At 37.8% G+C, this 26,511-nt stretch overlaps 1 protein-coding gene across 1 annotated transcript in view; it reads left to right on the top strand.

Annotated features, from left to right (window-relative positions):
* Nucleotides 1–26,511, top strand: part of NRXN3 (neurexin 3) — a 1,194,892-nt gene that overhangs the window by 366,331 nt on the left and 802,050 nt on the right. The window contains exon 5 of the mRNA XM_053697352.1: nucleotides 3,101–3,484. Coding sequence (XP_053553327.1) covers nucleotides 3,101–3,484 — 384 coding nt within the window. The remainder of the gene's footprint in view (nucleotides 1–3,100; nucleotides 3,485–26,511) is intronic.

Genomic DNA, 26,511 nt, shown 5'->3' with positions numbered 1-26,511 from the left:
ACACCTCTCGGTGTTGGCACCAGCAGATAATTATTAATGTAACTGTGTATATCTGCCATCTTACCTTCATCATTATATGAAGATACGAGACGTTAGTATAAATGCCACATATGGATATCGTTATAGAAACAGAGAGAAAAAAAAGTATTGTTAAAGGGACAGTGGCAAGCATTCATTATTCAGATAGAACACACAATTTTCCAATTCACTTCTTTTATCAAATTTACTTTTTTCTCTTGCTGTGCTTTGTTGAAAAGCACACCTAGGTAGGCTTAGCAGCATCAATGCACTACGGGGAACAAGCTGTTAACTGCACACATGACTCTTGTCATTGGCTAACCCCATGTATTCATCTAGCTCCCAGCAATGCATTGTTTCTCCTTCAACAAAGGTTAACAAGAGAATGAAGCAAATTTGATAATAGAAGTAATTTGGAAAGTTGTTTAAAATTGTATGCTCTGTCTGAATCATAAGAAAAATAAAATTGGATTTCAGGTCCCTTTAATGAGGATATTTTTCCAACATTATAAAAAGATAGTTTCTATCATATTAATGGGACATGAAATGTGAAATTAAGCTTTTACAATTCAGATAGAGCTACATGCATATGCTTGGTCCTGAGATTGGAGTTGACTTTAACTATGCTTTTACCATCTTTGTATGGGACAAACAAATCGTTCTGTTAGCGTATTTGTGTAATGATAAAATGTTGTAACACAATAGAGCTTTGTATTGTTGCTCCATTATGTCCTTTTTTAAACATTGTCTTTAAATAATACATTTGGAACATTTTCTGTGGCTACCAAATTAAAGGGACGTGAAATTTATAATGAAGACACAGAGGCCTATTTACCAAATGTCTGTCGGACCTGATCCGACAGTGCGGATCAGGTCCGACAGACATTGCTGAATGCGGAGAGCAATACGCTCTCCGTATTCATCATTGCACCAGCAGCTCTTGTGAGCAGCTAGTGCAACGCCGCCCCCTGCAGACTCGCGGCCAATCAGCCGCCAGCAGGGAGGTGTCAAAGATCAGGTTGAATTGTGTCGATATATATCCGCCTGCTCAGAGCAGGCGGACAGGTTATGACGCAGCGGTCATAGCATACAACTGAAAAAAAAAATAAAAAATCAAAATTGACTTCTTTCTTCTGGTACCCTTTATTGAATCTTAGCTCATTTCCATGAGAGCCTACTGAGGTATATTCAGGAGCGTGCACGTACGCTATATTGTTACAAACACTTATTCTATATAGCGGTCAATTCACAAGAAGGAGAAAGTACATATTTCAATCACTTATTATACCTTACCAGCGCACTTGTCTTTCTTGACAGTAAACACTTTTAATGCAAAACATTAATAATACATCAGATATTCATAACTATTTTCCCTTTCTTTAATGGGCCACTAAAGTCAAAATAAAAGATTAAAGCATGCAATTTAAAATCCCTTTTTATATGTATACGTTCTGATTGGCTGTCACATGATACAAGGGGAGGGAAAATAGGATTAACTTTGAAATTTGCCAGAAAATATTTTACTGCTCATTTCAAATTTAAAGTAAGTTCTATTTGCAGTGCTCGACAAATCTGTTTCAAAATTAGGAGCCAGTAAGAATATTTAGGAGCCAGACAGTGGTATTTGTATATAGATATATGGAGAATAACCCAAAGAGTTAGGAGCTAGAGGTAAAATTCTAGGAGCCAGTGGCTCCCTGGGTTTGTTGAGCCCTGCTCTATTGCATTGTGTTTTATTGTGTAATTGTCAATTATTCAATTCTACTCTAGTGGTCCTTTATTGCTCCTGGCAACATTCCTGACTTATTAGTTTAGGTAATAGGGCCACACAGGAACAATAACATGCACATGTGCAGCCTTACTAACTAAAGAAGCCAGGGATAACACTAACACCAAGATAGAGCACTTGTCTTGGCACCTGGGGTACTATACTTTTTAGTTGTACCTCCATGGGGGGGGCAAGTTTGTAAGCTTCTTTAACCCCTTCCTGTCCGGGCCTATTTGTCTACATAGGTACAAAGTTCCGATGTAAACAAATAAGTTAGAAAAGTGATAGTTCATGCGATCTCTTGATTTCAATGATGGGATGGTGTCTAGGGGCAGTGCCTATGACGCTAGGCTAGTTCATGCGATCTCTTGATTTCAATGATGGGATGGTGTCTGGGGGGAGTGCCTATGACGCAAGGCTAGTTCATGAGATCTCTTGAGTTCAATGATAGGATGGTGTCTGGGGGGAGTGCCTATGACGCTAGGCTAGTTCATGAGATCTCTTGAGTTCAATGATGGGATGGTGTCTGGGGGGAGTGCCTATGACGCTAGACTAGTTCATGAGATCTCTTGAGTTCAATGATGGGATGGTGTCTGGGGGGAGTGCCTATGACGCTAGACTAGTTCATGAGATCTCTTGAGTTCAATGATGGGATGGTGTCTGGGGGGAGTGCCTATGACGCTAGGCACACCCTCCAGCCCGCAATCCTATTCAGGAAGCGCCTTTGGTTTCAGTACAGCCATATATCTAGGACGGTCTATGTCGTCATTAGGGCATTAAAGCCCAGTGCAGTTTGGACGGCATAGAACGTCCTAAAGGCGGGAAGGGGTTAAGAGGTAAATTAACACTTATAAAGGGGATGGTTATATATGATTTATTATTCATTTATTCTAACTAAAATACTTAGATGAATTGCATTAACAACACAATGTTTTCTGGATGTCTGTTTTGCAACTATATTGAAGCTTTCCTGAGACGTTTTAATATACATCTATTTACACTTTAGTTCATTTAATTGTATATAACATGCTCGATTAAAGTAACGATGGAACATTTTGATATTTAGTGTCTATTTAATGTGTCTGTACTATACATTAGTCAGTGTTTGTATTTCAGGGCTGATCAGATTTTATTGAATTTTCTGCCTGAACTAATTGTGCAGATTATGGTAGAAATTTTTGTCTCTTGAGGTGGTGTTCTGATTATATCCCTCTGTGTCTTTTTATTTTGTTTTATTCTTGGATAGGTGGTCTTTTATAAGTTTACAAACTGTAATGTATTAAGTTAATATTATGTTTGTTTCCTATTCCACAGGTACCATCTCTGTCAACAGCAAGCGCACGCCTTTTACTGCCAGTGGGGAGAGTGAAATCCTAGACTTGGAAGGAGATATGTATTTGGGGGGTCTTCCTGAAAACCGAGCAGGACTTATCTTGCCCACAGAGCTCTGGACTGCTATGTTAAACTATGGCTACGTGGGTTGCATCCGAGATCTCTTTATAGATGGGCGTAGTAAGAACATCCGCCAGCTGGCAGAGGCACAAAACGCAGCAGGAGTAAAGTCTTCTTGCTCCCGCATGAGCGGCAAGCAATGCGACAGTTACCCGTGCAAGAACAATGCTGGTTGCAGAGATGGCTGGAACCGCTTTGTGTGCGACTGCACTGGAACAGGGCACTGGGGAAGAACTTGTGAAAGAGGTGAGTCCTTATAATTTGTAATATAATGGTCTACAGGCAGTGTAACTGAATTACAGCAGGCCGTTTGAATGGATTTTAAGAAAATTTAAGATATATAATGGATCTAGGCAGATTTACAACATGACATAATTAGTGAGCTGTCTAAAACTCGTTCTGCCACCTAATTAGCCATTTCACTAACAGTTAATATAAAAATTAAAGGGACAGCATACTATAAAATTGGGTTCCCTTTAGTGTGTTAAAGGGACAGTCTACTCCAAAAAAAAGTCTCTTACCAATAGCAGAGGCAATACTGACTAACATGGGACATCCTGTGCTCTGCCCACTTCCTCCCTACCCACACTACAATACCCATAAGGCCTCCTCTCCTCTCCTTTTAAGGACCTCCTTCTTAACATCCTTAGTTACCATACCTTACCATACCTTGCATACTGCCTTTCTGCACATTCCTATAATCACACTATAATCATCCTCCTTGTACTGGTACTTGTATCAACTATGGACCCTGCATGCCTTTCCGTTCAGCACACAGCTCCTACTGTGATGACATCATCATCTACAGCCACATCTGCCACTCCGTCCCTGCAGACTGCAACGCCTATGAAAGAAGCATTTAGCAACGTCTGTAGAGGATGATGTCATCACAGTAGGAGCTGTGTGCTGAACGGAAAGGCATGCAGGGTCCGTAGTTGATACAAGTACCAGTACAAGGAGGATGGTTATAGGATGATTATAGAAATGCTTATTTCATAGGAGCTTGGTCTGTTACCGGTACATTCCTTACCCGGTATTTACTATAATAGGCAATATTAAGCCAAAAAAAACACAAAAAATACTCATTATAGGCCGCGCCCCGCATATAGGTCGCACTGCAACTTTAAAGGTAGAAATCAAGGGAAAAAAGTGCTGCCTATATGCGGAACAATACAGTATTTAGTTTTGGGGTTATATACGTAACCTGAGTTAAGAATGGTACTACTTGCATCTTAACTGAAGGGTCCTCAGAAAGTTATCATTTAAATGAATTAGCCCAAAAAATACAAAAGATTTTAGTTTATAAAAATAGAACTAGTGCAATAAATATTTATTTTTCTTTTGCATGATGTACCGAGTCCACGGATTCATCCTTACTTGTGGGATATTGTCCTTCCTGACAGGAAGTAGCAAAGAGAGCACCACAGCAGAGCTGTCTATATAGCTCCCCCCTTAACTCCACCCCCCAGTCATTCTCTTTGCTGGCTCTAAGCAGGAAGGGTAAAGAGAAGAGGTGTTAAACTGTTAGGTTTTTTTTATCTTCAATCAAGAGTTTGTTTTTTTAAATGGTACCGGTGTTGTACTATTTACTCTCAGGCAGGACATAGATGAAGATTTCTGCCTGGAGGATGATGATCTTAGCATTTGTAACTAAGGTCCACTGCTGTTCCCACAGAAGCTGAGGAGTACAGGAAAACTTCAGTGTGAGGTACGGTTCTTGCTATACAGCAATGAGGTGGTATGTTCAGTCATTTTTCTGCAGAGACTGTGTTAACTTAGAAAGGCTGACAGTATCCCCATTAGGGGAAGGGAAAGCAGTAATCCTAGTGTGAAAGAGGCTTTACTAGCTTGCATGAAGGGCTAAGTTTTTTGGGCACTCAGTTTGTTTATGAAAAATTGGGACAAACGTTTGTGTGTTCTGGGAGTAACGTTTTTTATGGTTATGGGAACTTTGCTTGAGGGGTCATTTGGCTTTTTGGGGTTAATATAACCCACATGGTTTTCAAGCTAGGTTTGCTAGATTTGTGTAGGCCCCAGCAACATAGAGTGAGGTGGGCGGGGCCTGTATTTAGTTATACAGACAAGCAGCAAGCAACTTCTCCTGAGGTCCTATTAATCTTCTGAGGGCCTATTCGAAGCTTTAACTCCATATTATCATTCCTAAGGGCAGGTAGAGCCACAGCAGAGCTGTGGCAAGGTGCTTATAGGGGTTTTTAGCCGGTTTTAGACAAATTTAAATCCGTTTTTTTCATTTGGGGGTTTATTGCTTATTAACTTGTGGTGCAATCCTTCTAAAGCTTAGTGGGTACATTGTTAAAATTTCGGAAAAATTGAAGCAATTTTAACCTGTTTTGCAGTTTGTGTATGCCTTTTTTTCTCTTAAAGGCACAGTACCGTTTTTGAAAATTGTGTTTTTTTCATTCAATAAAGTGTTTTCCAAGCTTGCTTGCTTTATTACTTTTCTGTTAAACGTCTGACACTGAGGAAACTCATTGCTCAATTTGTTTAGAAGCCATTGTGGAACCCCCTCTTAGAATGTGTCCCACTTGTACTGATATGTCTATAAATTGCAAACAGCATATTTTGATTTATAAAAGTTTGGCATTAGATGATTCTCAGACAGAAGGAAATCAGGTTTTGCCATCTAGTTCTCCCCAAGTGTCACAACCGGTAATGCTCGCACAAGCGACGCCAAGTACTTCTAGTGCGTCTAATTCTTTCACCTTGCAAGATATGGCTTCAGTTATAAATACTACCCTCACAGAGGTTTTATCTAAACTTCCTGGGTTGCAAGGGAAGCGCAGTAGCTCTGGATTAAGAACAAATGCTGAGCCTTCTGACGCTTTAGTGGCCGTATCCGATATTCCCTCACAATGTTCTGAAGTAGGGATGAGGGATTTGTTGTCTGAGGGAGAGATTTCTGATTCAGGAAAGATGTTCCCTCAGACAGATTCAGATATGACGGCATTTAAATTTAAGCTAGAACACCTCCGCTTATTGCTCAGGGAGGTTTTAGCGACTGATGATTGGATGATTGTGACCCTATTGTAGTTCCAGAGAAATTGTGTAAAATGGACAAATATTTAGAGGTTCCTGTTTACACTGATGTTTTTCCGGTAACTAAGAGGATTTCGGACATTGTTACTAAGGAGTGGGATAGACCAGGTATTCCGTTCTCTCCCCCTCCTGTTTTTAAGAAAATGTTTCCCATTTCTGACACCATAAAGGACTCATGGCAGATGGTCCCTAAGGTGGAGGGAGCTATTTCTACCCTGGCTAAGCGTACAACTATACCTATTGAAGACATTTGTGCTTTCATTGTTCCTATGGATAAAAAATTAGAGGGTCTCCTAAAGAAAATTTTTGTTCATCAAGGTTTTCTTCTTCAACCTATAGCGTGCATTGTTCTTGTAACCACTGCGGCTGCCTTTTGATTTGAGGCTCTAGAAGAGGCTCTTCAGATGGAGACCCCACTAGATTATATTTTGGACAGAATTAAGGCTCTTAAGTTGGCTAATTCTTTTATTACAGACGCTGCTTTTCATTTTGCTAAATTAGCGGCTAAGAATTCAGGTTTTGCCATTTTAGCGCGTAGAGCGATATGGCTTAAGTCCTGGTAGCGTTATGGCTTAAGTCCTTTTCAGCTGATGTGTCATCTAAATCTAAGCTTTTGACCATCCCTTTCAAGGTAAGGTAAGGTAAGACCCTATTCGGGCTTGCACTGAAAGAGATCATTTCGGACATCACTGGGGGGAAGGGTCATGTCCTCCCTCAAGATAAGTCGAATAAGACAAGGACCAAACAAAATAATTTTCGTTCCTTTCGAAACTTCAAGGGTGGTCCCGCTTCCGCTTCCCCTGCTGCAAAGCAAGAGGGGAACTTTGCCCAATCCAAACCAACCTGGAGACCTAACCAGGCTTGGAACAAGGGTAAACAGGCCAAAAAGCCTGCTGCTGCCACTAAGACAGCATGAAGGGGTAGCCCCCGATCCGGGACCGGATCTAGTAGGGGGCAGACTCTCTCTCTTTGCTCAGGCCTGGGCAAGAGACGTTCAGGACTCCTGGGCCGTAGAAATTGTAACCCAGGGGTATCTTCTAGCTTTCAAAGATTCTCCTCCAAGGGGGAGATTCCATCTTTCTCAATTGTCTGTAAACCAGACAAAAAGAGAGGCGTTCTTACGCTGTGTAGAAGACCTTCTTACCATGGGAGTGATCTGCCCAGTTCTGAAAGCAGAACAGGGGCAAGGTTTCTACTCCAATCTGTTTGTGGTTCCCAAAAAGGAGGGAACCTTCAGACCAATTCTAGATCTCAAGATCCTAAACCAGTTCCATCCTTCAAGATGGATTCCATTCGGACTATCTTATCATTGATCCAGGAGGGTCAATATATGACCACCGTGGACTTAAAGGATGCGTATCTACACATTCCTATCCACAAAGATCATCACCAGTTCCTCAGGTTCGCCTTTCTGGACAAGCATTATCAGTTTGTGGCTCTTCCTTTCGGGTTGGCCACGGCGCCACAAATCTTCACGAAGGTGCTAGGGTCCCTTCTGGCGGTTCTAAGGCCACGGGCATAGCAGTGGAGCCTTATCTAGACGACATTCTAATTCAAGCGTCGACCTTCCAACTAGCCAAGTCTCACACGGACTTAGTGTTGGCCTTTCTAAGATCTCACGGATGGAAGGTGAACGTAAAAAAGAGTTCTCTTTCCCCCCTCACAAGAGTTTAATTTCTAGGGACTCTGATAGACTCAGTGGACATGAAAATATTTCTGACGGAGGTCAGAAAATAAAAGATTTTGTCCACCTGCCGAGCTCTTCACTCCATTCCGCGGCCGTCAGTGGCTCAGTGTATGGAGGTAATCGGTCTAATGGTAGCGGCAATGGACATAGTTCCGTTTGCTCGCTTGCATCTTAGACCTCTGCAACTATGCATGCTCAAACAGTGGAATGGGGATTATGCAGATTTATCTCCTCAGAAAAATCTGGATCAAGAGACCAGAGACTCTCTTCTTTGGTGGTTGTCACAGGATCATATGTCCCAGGGAATATGTTTCAGCAGGCCAAAATGGGTTATTGTGATGACAGACGCCAGCTTTCTGGGCTGGGGTACAGTCTGGAATTCCCTGAAAGATCAGGGTTTGTGGACTCGGGAAGAGGCTCTCCTACCGATAAATATTCTGGAATTAAGAGCGATATTCAATGCTCTCAAGGCATGGCCTCAGCTGGCTTCGGCCAGATTCATCAGGTTTCAGTCAGACAACATCACGACTGTGGCTTATATCAATCATCAGGGCGGAAAAAAGAGTTAATTAGCGATGGAAGATCTCAAGGATAATCCAATGGGCAGAGGCTCACTCTTGTCATCTGTCAGCGATCTATATCCCAGGTGTAGAGAACTGGGAGGCAGATTTTCTAAGTCGTCAGACTTTTCATCCGGGGGAGTGGGAACTCCATCCGGAGGTGTTTGCTCAGCTAGTTCGGCTATGAGGCACACCAGAATTGGATCTGATGGCGTCTCGTCAGAACGCCAAACTTCCTTGTTACGGCTCCAGATCAAGGGATCCTCAGGCTGTACTGATAGATGCTCTAGCAATGCCCTGGTCGTTCAGCCTGGCTTATGTGTTTCCACCTTTCCCTCTCCTTCCTCGTCTGATTGCCAGAATCAAACAGGAGAGAGCATCAGTGATTTTGATAGCGCCTGCGTGGCCACGCAGGACTTGGTATGCAGACCTGGTGGACATGTCATCTCTTCCACCATGGTCTCTGCCATTGAGACAGGACCTTCTGATTCAAAGTCCATTCAAGCATCCAAATCTAATTTCTCTGCAACTGACTGCTTGGAGATTGAACGCTTGATTCTATCAAAGCGGGGTTTCTCTGAGTCAGTCATAAATTCCTTGATTCAGGCTCGAAAGCCTGTTACCAGGAAAATCTATCATAAGATATGGCGTAAATATCTTTTTTGGTGCGAATCCAAAGGCTTCTCCTGGAGTAAAATCAGGATTCCTAGGATTTTGTCTTTTCTCAAAGAGGGATTGGAGAAAGTATTGTCAGCTAGTTCCCTAATTGTACAGACATCTGCTCTGTCTATTTTGTTGCACAAGCGTCTGGCAGATGTTCGGGCTTTTTGTCAGGCTTTAGCTAGAATTAAGCCTGTATTTAAACCTGTTGCTCTGCCATGGAGTCTAAATTTAGTTCTTAGAGTTCTTCAGAGGGTTCCGTTTGAACCCATGCATTCCATAGATATTAAGCTTTTATCTTGGAAAGTTTTGTTTCTAGTTGCTATCTCTTCAGCTCGAAGAGTTTCTGAACTATCTGCATTACAATGGAACTCACCTTATCTGGTGTTCCATGTTGATAAGGTGGTTTTGCGTACCAAGCCTGGGTTCCTACCTAAGGTTGTTACTAACAGGAATATCAATCAGGAAATTGTTGTTCCTTCTCTATGTCCTAATCCTTCTTGTAAGAAGGAACGTCTGTTGCACAACTTGGATGTGGTTCGTGCTTTGAAATTTTATTTGCAGGCAACCAAAGATTTTCGTCAAACATCTTCTTTGTTTGTTGTCTATTCTGGAAAGTGTAGGGGTCAAAAGGCTACGGCGACTTCTCTTTCCTTTTGGCTGAAAAGCATCATCCGTTTGTCTTATGAGACTGCTGGACAGCAGCCTCCTGAAAGGATTACAGCTCATTCTACTAGAGCGGTAGCTTCCACATGTGCTTTTAAAAATGATGCTTCTGTTGAACAGATTTGTAAGGCTGCGACTTGGTCTTCGCTTCATACCTTTTCAAAATTTTACAAATTTGATACTTTTGTTTTTGGGAGAAAGGTTTTGCAAGCAGTGGTGCCTTCCGTTTAGGTTTCTGTCTTGTCCCTCCCTTCATCCATGTCCTAAAGCTTTGGTATTGGTATCCCAAAGGATGAATCTGTGGACTTGGTACATCATGCAAAAGAAAACAAAATTTATGCTTACCTGATAAATTTCTTTATTTTGCGATGTACCGAGTCCACGGCCCGCCCTGTCTATTCAAGACAGATAGTGTTTTTTTATGTAACTTCAGTCACCTCTGCACCTTATAGTTTCTCCTTTTCTTCCTTGGCCTTCGGTCGAATGACTGGGGGGTGGAGTTAAGGGGGAGCTATATAGACAGCTCTGCTGTGGTGCTCTCTTTGCTACTTCCTGTCAGGAAGGACAATATCCCACAAGTAAGGATGAATCCTTGGACTCGGTACATCGCAAAAGAAAGAAATTTATCAGGTAAGCATAAATGTTGTTATTTTTTGTTTTTTATTTATTGCAGGAGACAGAATTTTTAAAGATATGTACCAAATACTTTTAGTTCTCATAGCAGCAGAAGTGAACTGGTTAAATGCCCAGCTGGCAATGAGAGAGAGTGCATTGTAACAGGGGTGACAGAATCTATGGCTTGTGATGTGGGGCTTATATTGATTACAAAATAACCAAGGTGAAAAGTATGATAGTGCCCATAATTATATTGTATGCAATAAAAATGCTTTATTTATGGGTTAAATATAGAAGCTTAGCAAATTGTCTTACTCAACGGTACACTTTATTTAAAAAAAATGCCATTCATATGAAAATGTAGCATTAAATGGACAGTCTAGTCAAAATTAAACATTCATGATTCAGATAGGGCATGTCATTTTAAACGACTTTCCAATTTACTTTTATCATCAAATTTGCTTTGTTCTCTTGGTATTCTTAATTGAAAGTTAAACCTACGTAGGCTCATATGCTAAATTTCTAAGCCCTTGAAGGCCACCTCTTATCTGAATGCATTTGAAAGTTTTTCACAGCTAGAGAGAACGCTAGTTTATGTGTTCCATATAGATAACATTGTACTCACGCCTGTGGAGTTACTTATGAGAGGGCACTGATTGGCTAAAATGCAAGTCTGTCAAAAGAACAGAGTTAAGGGGGCAGTCTGCAGAGGATTAGATACAAGGTAATCACAGAGGTAAAAAGTATATTAATATAACTGTGTTGGTTATGCAAAACTGGGGAATGGGTAATAAAGGGATTATCTATCTTTTTAAACTCAAACAATTCTGGAGTAGACTGTCCCTTTAAAAATATGGGTATTTTTGTATGAAGTAAAATATGTTTAAATGAAAATGAATATCCCAATATCAGTTGTGCACTTTATTCAAATGTTATTTGGCGTAATGAGACTTAGTATGTGTAGGAAGGACAAAATGTATACAACTTCATTTAGTTTTAACTTAAATATAAATATATGTTGGTGGGATACAAGTGCTGCGTTACATGAAGACTTTTTATCTTAAAGGTTATCCTAGAGGGTCAGCTCCTGTAAAGAAAAAACAAAATCTGAGGGGAATCATTAGAGAGAATTAAAAAACATAAAATAAATACATAACAAAGCTACTATTTTGCCTTTAATGTTCGTCTATTGGAGAAGCACTAATTGCTTAATGATCTGATTAGTTACTACAGAGGATATTTCACGGCCTGTAGAGGTAACAGCTGTTGTTTAACCACTTCTCTGTTGGAATAGTCTGCAGGTTCCATTGATTCATGAGCACTTCTAAAGGCACAGAGTCATTCAGTTAACGGGCTTAGCAAGAAAGGGTTAAATGATGAGACATATTGCCGCAGAACTGAAAATGGGTAAATTAGGTCTGTGAGGCAGGAAATGATTACTTCATACAGACACGTGAAGGATCAGCACAAGGAAGCGTATGATCCTCCTAGTACGTAGTAACTCTAGTAATATTCATGTTGTCTAACAACTGATCTAATGGCAGATAAGGAGGGTATGTGAAGTGTAGGTATATAGCAAACATTCAGCAACGTTCACAAAGAATCCAAATCAGTCATTTGTGATCTAGTGTATTCATTTATACCTAATCACTTACATGTTTTATTGTAATTCTGTTTTTTGTACCCACAATGTAACACATTGTTATAATACAGCTAATATCCCAATGTAACATATCCTTATAATGTAGCTAATATCCCAATGTAACACATCCTTATAATGCAGCTAATATCCCAATGTATTATATCCTTATGTACAGCTAATATCCCAATGTAATGCAAGTGATATCCCAATGTAACATAGCCTTATATATAGCTAATATCCCAATGTAACATATCCTTATATACAGCTAATATGCCAATGTAATGCAAGTGATATCCCAATGTAACATAGCCTTATATACAGCTAATATTCCAATGTAACATATCCTTATAATGCAGCTAATATCCCAATGTAACATATCCTTATATACAGCTAATATCCCAATGTAACACATCCTTATAATGTAGCTAATATCCCAATGTAACACATCCTTATAATGCAGCTAATATCCCAATGTATTATATCCTTATGTACAGCTAATATCCCAATGTAATGCAAGTGATATCCCAATGTAACATAGCCTTATATATAGCTAATATCCCAATGTAACATATCCTTATATACAGCTAATATGCCAATGTAATGCAAGTGATATCCCAATGTAACATAGCCTTATATACAGCTAATATTCCAATGTAACATATCCTTATAATGCAGCTAATATCCCAATGTATTATATCCTTATATACAGCTAATATGCCAATGTAATGCAAGTGATATCCCAATGTAACATAGCCTTATATATAGCTAATATCCCAATGTAACATATCTTTATAATACAGCTAATCACCAAATGTAATATATCCTTATAATGCAGCTAATATCGCAATGTATTATATCCTTATATACAGCTAATATGCCAATGTAATGCAAGTGATATCCCAATGTAACATATCCTTATATACAGCTAATATCCCAATGTAACATTATTGTAATGCAGCTAACATCCAAATGTAACATAGCTTTAGATATAGCTAATATCCCAATGTAACATATCCTTATAATACAGCTAATCACCAAATGTAATATATCCTTATAATGCAGCTAATCACCAAATGTAATATATCCTTATAATGCAGCTAATATCCCAATGTAACATATCCTGATAATGCAGCTAATATCCCAATGTAACATATCCTGATAATGCAGCTAATATCCCAATGTAACACATCCTTATAATGCAGCTAATATCCCAATGTAAGAAATCCTTATATTGTAGGTTATATCCCAGTGTCACACATCTTTATATTGCAGGTAATTTCCGAATGTAACAAATCCTAATAATGCAGGTAATATCTAAATGTAGCACATCCTTATAATGCAAATAATATGCTAGTGCAACACATCCTTATTGCAGGCAAGTCCTCAGTGTAACACATCCTTATTGCAGGTAAGTCCTCAGTGTAACACATCCTTATTGCAGGTAAGTCCTCAGTGTAACACATCCTTATTGCAGGCAAGTCCTCAGTGTAACACATCCTTATTGCAGGCAAGTCCTCAGTGTAACACATCCTTATTGCAGGCAAGTCCTCAGTGTAACACATCCTTATTGCAGGCAAGTCCTCAGTGTAAAATCTAAAACACACAACATTATATAATCATGTTCTGCAGGTAGATTCAGTGTGCATATAATACTTATCATACACACAGCCTTCCAGTAAAAATAATCCCTTTGCTAAAGTTATTTAACCCTATTCAGTTTTTACTAATCTATATGCCACAACCATTACCCCAATATAACAAACACCAATACCTGCATGCAGCCCTGCTGTGAAGCTAATCCTTATATTACAGTCGCCTCACCAAAACAACTAATCCCCATACTTCAAGGAACTCCCAGATCAGCTATTTCCTCTATTGCATGCAATTCCCCAGTGCCTCTAATCCCTACAAAGCAAAACAGTACAGGCATGCTATTGTAAGCAGTGTCATTTGAAGGACTATTTGAGCTAGGGGTGCCCACTGTATATTTAACCCATACAGTTGGGCTAATAAAATAGGCATTCTATCTGTTTCTGGGGCAACAGCTATTGCCTCAGAATAATGTATCTCAACATGTAGACAATGTATCAGTTTATATAGTCTCCATACAACAGATGATGTATCGGTAAACCGCTCTGTACTATAGGGTATATGCATCAATACATCTAATCTCTAGACTGCAAGGTGTCAGTACCTTTATCCTCCGTATTACAGGACAATGTTTCAGTTAATCTAACCTCTATATTACAGGCTACACATCAGTACATATAGCCTCTATAGTTACTATATTATATCAGTTAATCTAACCTCTATCCTACCTCTCTATTACAGGCTACGCATCAGTACATATAGCCTCTATAGTTACTATATTAGTTCATCTAACCTCTATCCTACCTCTATATTACAGGCTAGGCATCAGTACATATAGCCTCTATAGTTACTATATTATATCAGTTAATCTAACCTCTATCCTACCTCTCTATCCTACCTCTATATTACAGGCTACGCATCAGTACATATAGCCTCTATAGTTACTATATTAGTTCATCTAACCTCTATCCTACCTCTATATTACAGGCTACGCATCAGTACATATAGCCTCTATAGTTACTATATCAGTTCATCTAACCTCTATCCTACCTCTATATTACAGGCTAGGCATCAGTACATATAGTCTCTATAGTTACTATATTATATCAGTTAATCTAACCTCTATCCTACCTCTCTATCCTACCTCTATATTACAGGCTACGCATCAGTACATATAGCCTCTATAGTTACTATATCAGTTCATCTAACCTCTATCCTACCTCTATATTACAGGCTACGCATCAGTACATATAGCCTCTATAGTTACTATATTAGTTCATCTAACCTCTATCCTACCTCTATATTACAGGCTACACATCAGTACATGCAGCCTCTATAGTTACTACATTATATAAGTTCATCTAACCTCTATCCTACCTCTATATTACAGGCTACACATCAGTACATATAGCCTCTATAGTTGCTATATCAGTTAATCTAACCTCTATCCTACCTCTATATTACAGGCTAGGCATCAGTACATATAGCCTCTATAGTTACTATATCAGTTCATCTAACCTCTCTCCTACCTCTATATTACAGGCTAGGCATCAGTACATATAGCCTCTATAGTTACTATTTCAGTTCATCTAACCTCTATCCTACCTCTATATTACAGGCTATGCATCAGTACATATAGTCTCTATAGTTACTACATTATATCAGTTCATCTAACCTCTATCCTACCTCTATATTACAGGCTATGCATCACTACATATAGTCTCTATAGTTACTATATTATATCAGTTCATCTAACCTCTATCCTACCTCTATATTACAGGCTAGGCATCAGTACATATAGCCTCTATAGTTACTATATTATATCAGTTCATCTAACCTCTATCCTACGTCTATATTACAGGCTAGGCATCAGTACATATAGCCTCTATAGTTACTATATTATATCAGTTCATCTAACATATTACAGGCTACGCATCAGTACATATAGCCTCTATAGTTACTATATTATATCAGTTAATCTAACCTATATCCTACCTCTATATTACAGGCTAGGCATCAGTACATATAGCCTCTATATAGTTACTATATTATATCAGTTCATCTAACATATTACAGGCTACGCATCAGTACATATAGCCTCTATAGTTACTACATTATATCAGTTCATCGAACGTCTATACTATAAGCTATGTATCAATAGATCTAACCTCTGTCTTGTAGGTCATCCAAAAGTAGTTTCTAATCGCTGTAGTATAGGCTATAAACCAATGTACAACAGGCAATACATTGTGTATTAGAACAAAACCTTTTAGACTGTGGGAGGTATAGAACATACAATCAAAAGCTCACTGTTATGACTATGATCTAATTATCTCTTAATAATGTAATTACCTCATATTTATAACACAACATTATATCAGCATCATAAGTTGCCAGGGACACTTGCTATCTGGCTTTGAAACTCTGGTTGGCTATAGGTAGCTAAGCACATGTTCATTAGTAATAGAATACCACAGTTTTAAAACAGTTCTAGTAGTGTTACTATGATACAAAGTTTAATGTATGTGAGAGATGCACAGGCTGCATGCGCAGTACAATAGTTTAATGTATGTGAGAGATGCACAGGCTGCATGCGCAGTACAATAGTTTAATGTATGTGAGAGATGCACAGGCTGCATGCGCAGTACAATAGTTTAATGTATGTGAGAGATGCACAGGCTGCATGCGCAGTACAATAGTTTAATGTATGTGAGAGATGCACAGGCTGCATGCGCAGTACAATAGTTTAATGTTTGTGAGAGATGCACAGGCTGCATGCGCAGTACAATAGTTTAATGTATGTGAGAGATGCACAGGCTGCATGCGCAGTACAATAATTTAATGTATGTGAGAGATGCACAGGCTGCATGCGCAGTACAATAGTTTAATGTATGTGAGAGATGCACAGGCTGCATGCGCAGTACAATAGTTTAATGTATGTGAGAGATGCACAGGCTGCATGCGCAGTACAGTAGTTTAATGTATGTGAGAGATGCACAGGCTGCATGCGCAGTACAATAGTTTAATGTATGTGAGAGATGCACAGGCTGCATGCGCAGTACAGTAGTTTAATGTATGTGAGAGATGCACAGGCTGCATGCGCAGTACAATAGTTTAATGTATGTGAGAGATGCACAGGCTGCATGCGCAATACAATAGTTTAATGGGAATAGTTAAATTAATCAGGAGCGCTAGAAAGCTAAAAGCGATTATCTGATGGTATTAGTAAAGTGCCAAGTGTATGTGCAAAAAATTGTGAAAATATTAATAAAGTGCAGAAAATTTAAATACTTCAAATAGGTGAGGTTTAATCGATAATTATTTATCTGAAATATATTATAAAGTGAATACGTGTAATCATAAAACCAGACAGGTATATGTCTATTAGCATATGCCTCTATGGATTACTCAAAAAAAGGGGTGAAATGATCATCTGATCAAAAATCAGTCTGTAATTTAAAACTGTGTATGGTGTTTAGAAAGTGCTATAAGATAGAATTAGGCGAAGGAAATGCAGATTCAAATACTTAAATAGTGTAATGTGGGATTTAAAACACAAATTATCAACAGTTAATAAAAATGTATCAGAACATTCGGATTGTATGTAGTGGTGATGGTAATAAATGCACAATGAATAAGAAATTAGGCTCTGCCTAAAATTTAATCTGTTATAAACAAGTGCAAACAAATCTTATTATTGCTAAAAACGGACGTCTCCGTGTAACATCAAAGTTAAAATTAAGGTTGCCACCACATTTAAAAAGGAGAAATTGGCTTATAGACAGAAAAATTCCGGATATCCAATTGAACAGTCTGTATTATAAACGGGAAATCTTTTCTTACCCGTAATCAGTCCACGAAATCAGTGTGGAGGGGAGTTTTTTCTGACTTACCCCCAAACAATTCAGCCGTCAGTCCTGTAGATAGAAAATTACCGCCGTAGCGGAGTGACGTCACTTTTTTATAGGCGCTGTCTGCAGAGTGCAATCTGATTGGTCCTTAGGTGGGCAGTGTCAGATTTCTCACTGCCGTGATACTTTTGAATGGAGTATCCGCTCTTAAGTGCCAACGAGCACGCAGGATACTGTTTAGATCATCCGCTGTAAGGGGACAGCAGTCTCAGCGGTGTGTAGATACTATAGTCTCACCTCACTTCAAAGATAGAGCCGGTCTGATGCACACAGTTTCCAAATGTGCAGTAGATGTAGAATCTTTTATTTCAAAAGTGCTGGTGCCTATATGGAAAGTGCTGGTGCCATTTCACGGATTATGTTAACCAGACATTAACCAAGGCAGTATTTATGAAATAGAATGTTTTTTTGGAAGCAGAATATCAATTCAAACTGCAAATGTAGCAACAAAGTTCAACAAAATTCATAGGCAACTAACATCAACGCGTTTCTCCCTGTGCAGGGCTTTTTCAAGATGAAAGTGTTGCCAACAGTTGCACCTTTTTAAAGGTGTTCCTAATTTTCTATTGGTTCAATGAAATTAGTTAAGGTGGTTTAGGCAATTTCATAAGGTGGTATTGGCAAACCTCTATTTGGGCAACCTTACTAATAATTTATGTGCAAATACATATATAACAATTCCAAATGTAAAAGAATTTTCAGTATTTAGAAGTATATCAGTTAATACCTATATTATTAAAAATTCTTAAAAAGTACACAGATATCTAAATAAATTTATTAGATGTAAGATATTCATATCCAATAAAAATTTGGATCTAAATTATGGAATATAAATCTAGCTCTATGACTAGGAGCATTAATACATACATATAAATGAATACTTTTAGTAATATATAAAAATAGTAAATATATAAATATAGAAATGAATTCATAAGCTTAAATCTTGTTGTTATTATTCAGGACAATGACTCATACGAGAGATTCCATTTCTTATAATATAAGAGTGAAGGAATAGTGACCAGAAACTATTAAAAATTAATAAAAATTAATAAAAATTAATAAAAAATTGATAAAAATTAATAAAAATTAGTAAAAAATCTAAAATGGGGTTAGTCCAACAGAAATGGTGAAATATCAAGTTCTGAGTTCAGTCCATTTGGAAATAATGTCTCATGTTTATAAATGAACTCTGCTTCTTTCAATTTAAGAAATTTTTCTATATTTCCACCTCTCCAATTTTGTTTGACATGTAATATTCCCCAATATTTAAGATCTGATGTTCTACCTTTATGTTTTAATTTAAAATGTTTATATAAATTGGTGTCATCAATTCCTTTTTCAATACACAGAAGGTGCTCCCTTATTCTATCTTTGACCATTCTTTTTGTCTCCCCAAAATAAATTAAATCACATGTGCATTTAAGGGCATATATAACTCCCTTGGTAGTGCATCTGATGCATTCTTTAATTTTAATTTCTTCTCCTGATTTTGGGACCTTTATGACAGTGGCCTGAACTTCACTTTTAATTACAGCAAAGAAAAAGTTGTGTTTTTAGATTTAGAAATTATGGTTATTAATAATTCAATACAAACGAAAACGCACTTTAAAGAAGTGGACTCCAATAGCTTTGTTCACGCTAACAGCTGTCATTTGCAACAGTGGAAAGATAATATCCCTGTTGGACAAAGTTTAAGGATAAGGAAAAACTGTTCTAGAATGTGTGACTTTGAGAATCAAATTGAGGTATTAATAGAAAAGTTCAAGGATAGAGGTTATAATGAAGATACTGTAAATAAAGCTGTAAAAAGAGCTAAAGAAACAGAAAGAGATTCCCTACTCACTTATAAACAAAAAGATATCAAAGAGAATAAAGAAATAATTAATGTCCCATTTATTACAGATTTTAGTGCAGACCATGGCCTCATGAGAAAAATCCTCAATAAACATTGGGCCATACTTAAAGAAGATCCCATAATAGGAGATTCCCTCCCATCTAAACCTAAAATGATTTTTAAGAAAACAAAAAATTTTAAGTCCATTTTGGCACCTAGTATACCGAACATGAAAACACGGAGCTTTACACAAAAAGACCTACAGGGAGAAAAAATTTCAGGTTTCTTTCCGTGCTACTTGTGTAAGGCCTGCAAACATAGTGATAAAAGAAGTACACTAAAGGTCCCAAAATCAGGAGAAGAAATTAAAATTAAAGAATGCATCAGATGCACTACCAAGGGAGTTATATATGCCCTTAAATGCACATGTGATTTAATTTATTTTGGGGAGACAAAAAGAATGGTCAAAGATAGAATAAGGGAGCACCTTCTGTGTATTGAAAAAGGAATTGATGACACCAATTTATATAAACATTTTAAATTAAAACATAAAGGTAGAACATCAGATCTTAAATATTGGGGAATATTACATGTCAAACAAAATTGGAGAGGTGGAAATATAGAAAAATTTCTTAAATTGAAAGAAGCAGAGTTCATTTATAAACATGAGACATTATTTCCAAATGGACTGAACTCAGAACTTGATATTTCACCATTTCTGTTGGACTAACCCCATTTTAGATTTTTTATTAATTTTTATTAATTTTTATCAATTTTTTATTAATTTTTATTAATTTTTATTAATTTTTATTAATTTTTAATAGTTTCTGGTCACTATTCCTTCACTCTTATATTATTAGAAATGGAATCTCTCGTATGAGTCATTGTCCTGAATAATAACAACAAGATTTAAGCTTATGAATTCATTTCTATATTTATATATTTACTATTTTTATATATTACTAAAAGTATTCATTTATATGTATGTATTAATGCTCCTAGTCATAGAGCTAGATTTATATTCCATAATTTAGATCCAAATTTTTATTGGATATGAATATCTTACATCTAATAAATTTATTTAGATATCTGTGTACTTTTTAAGAATTTTTAATAATATAGGTATTAACTGATATACTTCTAAATACTGAAAATTCTTTTACATTTGGAATTGTTATATATGTATTTGCACATAAATTATTAGTAAGGTTGCCCAAATAGAGATTTGCCAATACCACCTTATGAAATTGCCTAAACCACCTTAACTAATTTCATTGAACCAATAGAAAATTAGGAACACCTTTAAAAAGGTGCAACTGTTGGCAACACTTTCATCTTGAAAAAGCCCTGCACAGGGAGAAACGCGTTGATGTTAGTTGCCTATGAACTTTGTTGAACTTTGTTGCTACATTTGCAGTTTGAATTGATATTCTGCTTCCAAAAAAACATTCTATTTCATAAATACTGCCTTGGTTAATGTCTGGTTAACATAATCCGTGAAATGGCACCAGCACTTTCCATATAGGCACCAGCACTTTTGAAATAAAAGATTCTACATCTACTGCACATTTGGAAACTGTGTGCATCAGACCGGCTCTATCTTTGAAGTGAGGTGAGACTATAGTATCTACACACCGCTGAGACTGCTGTCCCCTTACAGCGGATGATCTAAACAGTATCCTGCGTGCTCGTTGGCACTTAAGAGCGGATACTCCATTCAAAAGGATCACGGCAGTGAGAAATCTGACACTGCCCACCTAAGGACCAATCAGATTGCACTCTGCAGACAGCGCCTATAAAAAAGTGACGTCACTCCGCTACGGCGGTAATTTTCTATCTACAGGACTGACGGCTGAATTGTTTGGGGGTAAGTCAGAAAAATCTCCCCTCCAAACTGATTTCGTGGACTGATTACGGGTAAGAAAAGATTTCCCGTTTATAATACAGACTGTTCAATTGGATATCCGGAATTTTTCTGTCTATAAGCCAATTTCTCCTTTTTAAATGTGGTGGCAACCTTAATTTTAACTTTGATGTTACACGGAGACGTCCGTTTTTAGCAATAATAAGATTTGTTTGCACTTGTTTATAACAGATTAAATTTTAGGCAGAGCCTAATTTCTTATTCATTGTGCATTTATTACCATCACCACTACATACAATCCGAATGTTCTGATACATTTTTATTAACTGTTGATAATTTGTGTTTTAAATCCCACATTACACTATTTAAGTATTTGAATCTGCATTTCCTTCGCCTAATTCTATCTTATAGCACTTTCTAAACACCATACACAGTTTTAAATTACAGACTGATTTTTGATCAGATGATCATTTCACCCCTTTTTTTGAGTAATCCATAGAGGCATATGCTAATAGACATATACCTGTCTGGTTTTATGATTACACGTATTCACTTTATAATATATTTCAGATAAATAATTATCGATTAAACCTCACCTATTTGAAGTATTTAAATTTTCTGCACTTTATTAATATTTTCACAATTTTTTGCACATACACTTGGCACTTTACGAATACCATCAGATAATCGCTTTTAGCTTTCTAGCGCTCCTGATTAATTTAACTATTCCCATTAAACTATTGTATTGCGCATGCAGCCTGTGCATCTCTCACATACATTAAACTATTGTACTGCGCATGCAGCCTGTGCATCTCTCACATACATTAAACTACTGTACTGCGCATGCAGCCTGTGCATCTCTCACATACATTAAACTATTGTACTGCGCATGCAGCCTGTGCATCTCTCACATACATTAAACTATTGTACTGCGCATGCAGCCTGTGCATCTCTCACATACATTAAACTAGTGTACTGCGCATGCAGCCTGTGCATCTCTCACATACATTAAACTATTGTACTGCGCATGCAGCCTGTCACTTTATAATATATTTCAGATAAATAATTATCGATTAAACCTCACCTATTTGAAGTATTTAAATTTTCTGCACTTTATTAATATTTTCACAATTTTTTGCACATACACTTGGCACTTTACTAATACCATCAGATAATCGCTTTTAGCTTTCTAGCGCTCCTGATTAATTTAACTATTCCTGTTGATTCTCCAAACCTTTGAAAGGGACCCTAAGGTAACTCAGGAGTTTAGTGATTACACTCTGCGCTTATTAGTTCTTATTTTATCTACAATAGTTTAATGTATGTGAGAGATGTACAGGCTGCATGCGCAGTACAATAGTTTAATGTATGTGAGAGATGCACAGGCTGCATGCGCAGTACAATAGTTTAATGTATGTGAGAGATGCACAGGCTGCATGCACAGTTCAATAGTTTAATGTATGTGAGAGATGCACAGGCTGCATGCGCAGTTCAATAGTTTAATGTATGTGAGAGATGCACAGGCTGCATGCGCAGTACAATAGTTTAATGTATGTGAAAGATGCACAGGCTGCATGCGCAGTACAATAGTTTAATGTATGTGAGAGATGCACAGGCTGCATGCGCAGTACAATTGTTTAATGTATGTGAGAGATGCACAGGCTGCATGCGCAATACAATAGTTTAATGTATGTAAGGGATGCACAGGCTGCATGCACAGTAAAATTGTTTTGGTAGGCAAAATAAGTGTTGTGGGGGCTAAGAATAAACCAAGTGTTTTCTCTATACATGTTCCTTGCCATGATTATGATAACAAGTAGCCCTTCTAACCTAGTAGCCCTAAACATGGAAAACACCTACTATATACTAGATGCAGCCCCCTAGTGTTCTAGATATAAAGATGCAATATCCCTTTCACCTTATGGCATACATTATTTTCTTGAGCTACTCTACCATGGTTATCTAAATGCACCCGTTTTACATTTCTGCCAAAAGTGTGTTGCCCCTACAGAAGTGCAATCCCCTTTACTGCAGGTGATATGATTGTTATATATCACCTTAGTACCAAGCACCGATACAGTTACAAGTCACCTGTAGACCTATATGTCTCATAACTTATTTGTCCTTATTTCTTTGTAACACTTTTGTGACCCTGTAACACAGCATGATTGGTGAATGTCGACCCAACATCCAAACCGTTACAAAACTACCCTCTACCACCGGCTCTCAGTAATCATTGCACCTGCAAGAAACTTACAGTTATATAAACATAAATACAGGTGCATAAGGGGGTAGTGTGCACACATTATTGGAGTGAGAATTATATGAGAATGATAACATCCTATTGTTATACCTCTTAATATAAATACAAAATAAAGGCCGTTAGGACAATTTACAGCTGCATCTAATGCAAACACTCAGGCCCCGTGCCCCCCTCGAGAACACACCAGACCACTTGGCCTACACACACAGGGAACACAAGAAAACAGTAATCACATGCAGAAGGACTATCTAATCCTTACTTTCAAAATAATGATCCCTATAATAAAGGTGCCTCCCCAATGTAACGATTAATATTATGTAGCTATATACCTCAATGTATCAATTCCTGTAATACAGCCAGTAATACACACATATCCCAATGTAACAAACCCTGTACTGCTAGCACTTATCAGTGTTCCAAACCCTATACTGTAAGCAGTCCTTCAGTGTTTTACACTATACTATAGGTAGTCTTTAATTTAATGTAACACTATACTATTTGCAGTCCTTCAGTGTTACAAACACACTATGCTATATGCAGTCCTTCAGTGTTACAAACACTATGCTATATGCAGTCCTTCAGTGTTACAAACACTATGCTATATGCAGTCCTTCAGTGTTACAAACACTATGCTATATGCAGTCCATCAGTGTTAAACACTATGCTATATGCAGTCCATCAGTGTTAAACACTATGCTATATGCAGTCCATCAGTGTTAAACACTATGCTATATGCAGTCCATCAGTGTTACAAACACTATGCTATATGCAGTCCTTCAGTATTACAAACACTATGCTATATGCAGTCCTTCAGTGTTACAAACACTATGCTATATGCAGTCCTTCAGTGTTACAAACACTATGCTATATGCAGTCCTTCAGTGTTACAAACACTATGCTATATGCAGTCCTTCAGTGTTACAAACACTATGCTATATGCAGTCCATCAGTGTTAAACACTATGCTATATGCAGTCCATCAGTGTTAAACACTATGCTATATGCAGTCCATCAGTGTTAAACACTATGCTATATGCAGTCCATCAGTGTTAAACACTATGCTATATGCAGTCCATCAGTGTTAAACACTATGCTATATGCAGTCCATCAGTGTTAAACACTATGCTATATGCAGTCCATCAGTGTTAAACACTATGCTATATGCAGTCCATCAGTGTTAAACACTATGCTATATGCAGTCCTTCAGTGTTAAACACTATGCTATATGCAGTCCTTCAGTGTTACAAACACACTATGCTATATGCAGTCCATCAGTGTTAAACACTATGCTATATGCAGTCCATCAGTGTTAAACACTGCTATATGCAGTCCTTCAGTGTTACAAACACTATGCTATATGCAGTCCATCAGTGTTAAACACTATGCTATATGCAGTCCATCAGTGTTAAACACTATGCTATATGCAGTCCATCAGTGTTAAACACTATGCTATATGCAGTCCATCAGTGTTACAAACACTATGCTATATGCAGTCCTTCAGTATTACAAACACTATGCTATATGCAGTCCTTCAGTGTTACAAACACTATGCTATATGCAGTCCTTCAGTGTTACAAACACTATGCTATATGCAGTCCTTCAGTGTTACAAACACTATGCTATATGCAGTCCTTCAGTGTTACAAACACTATGCTATATGCAGTCCATCAGTGTTAAACACTATGCTATATGCAGTCCATCAGTGTTAAACACTATGCTATATGCAGTCCATCAGTGTTAAACACTATGCTATATGCAGTCCATCAGTGTTAAACACTATGCTATATGCAGTCCATCAGTGTTAAACACTATGCTATATGCAGTCCATCAGTGTTAAACACTATGCTATATGCAGTCCATCAGTGTTAAACACTATGCTATATGCAGTCCATCAGTGTTAAACACTATGCTATATGCAGTCCATCAGTGTTAAACACTATGCTATATGCAGTCCTTCAGTGTTAAACACTATGCTATATGCAGTCCTTCAGTGTTACAAACACACTATGCTATATGCAGTCCATCAGTGTTAAACACTATGCTATATGCAGTCCTTCAGTGTTACAAACACACTATGCTATATGCAGTCCTTCAGTGTTACAAACACACTATGCTATATGCAGTCCTTCAGTGTTACAAACACACTATGCTATATGCAGTCCTTCAGTGTTACAAACACACTATGCTATATGCAGTCCTTCAGTGTTACAAACACACTATGCTATATGCAGTCCTTCAGTGTTACAAACACTATGCTATATGCAGTCCTTCAGTGTTACAAACACTATGCTATATGCAGTCCTTCAGTGTTACAAACACTATGCTATATGCAGTCCTTCAGTGTTACAAACACTATGCTATATGCAGTCCTTCAGTGTTACAAACACTATGCTATATGCAGTCCTTCAGTGTTACAAACACTATGCTATATGCAGTCCTTCAGTGTTACAAACACTATGCTATATGCAGTCCTTCAGTGTTACAAACACTATGCTATATGCAGTCCTTCAGTGTTACAAGCACTATGCTATATGCAGTCCTTCAGTGTTATAAACACTATGCTATATGCAGTCCTTCAGTGTTAAACACTATGCTATATGCAGTCCATCAGTGTTAAACACTATGCTATATGCAGTCCATCAGTGTTAAACACTATGCTATATGCAGTCCATCAGTGTTAAACACTATGCTATATGGAGTCCATCAGTGTTAAACACTATGCTATATGCAGTCCATCAGTGTTAAACACTATGCTATATGCAGTCCTTCAGTGTTACAAACACACTATGCTATATGCAGTCCTTCAGTGTTAAACACTATGCTATATGCAGTCCTTCAGTGTTACAAACACACTATGCTATATGCAGTCCATCAGTGTTACAAACACACTATGCTATATGCAGTCCATCAGTGTTAAACACTATG

This window comes from Bombina bombina, chromosome 1 (assembly GCF_027579735.1).
Source record: "Bombina bombina isolate aBomBom1 chromosome 1, aBomBom1.pri, whole genome shotgun sequence".
Classification (NCBI taxonomy): domain Eukaryota; kingdom Metazoa; phylum Chordata; class Amphibia; order Anura; family Bombinatoridae; genus Bombina; species Bombina bombina.
The sequence above is the reverse complement of the archived record's forward strand: the minus strand, read 5'-3'. Positions and strand labels throughout refer to the sequence as shown.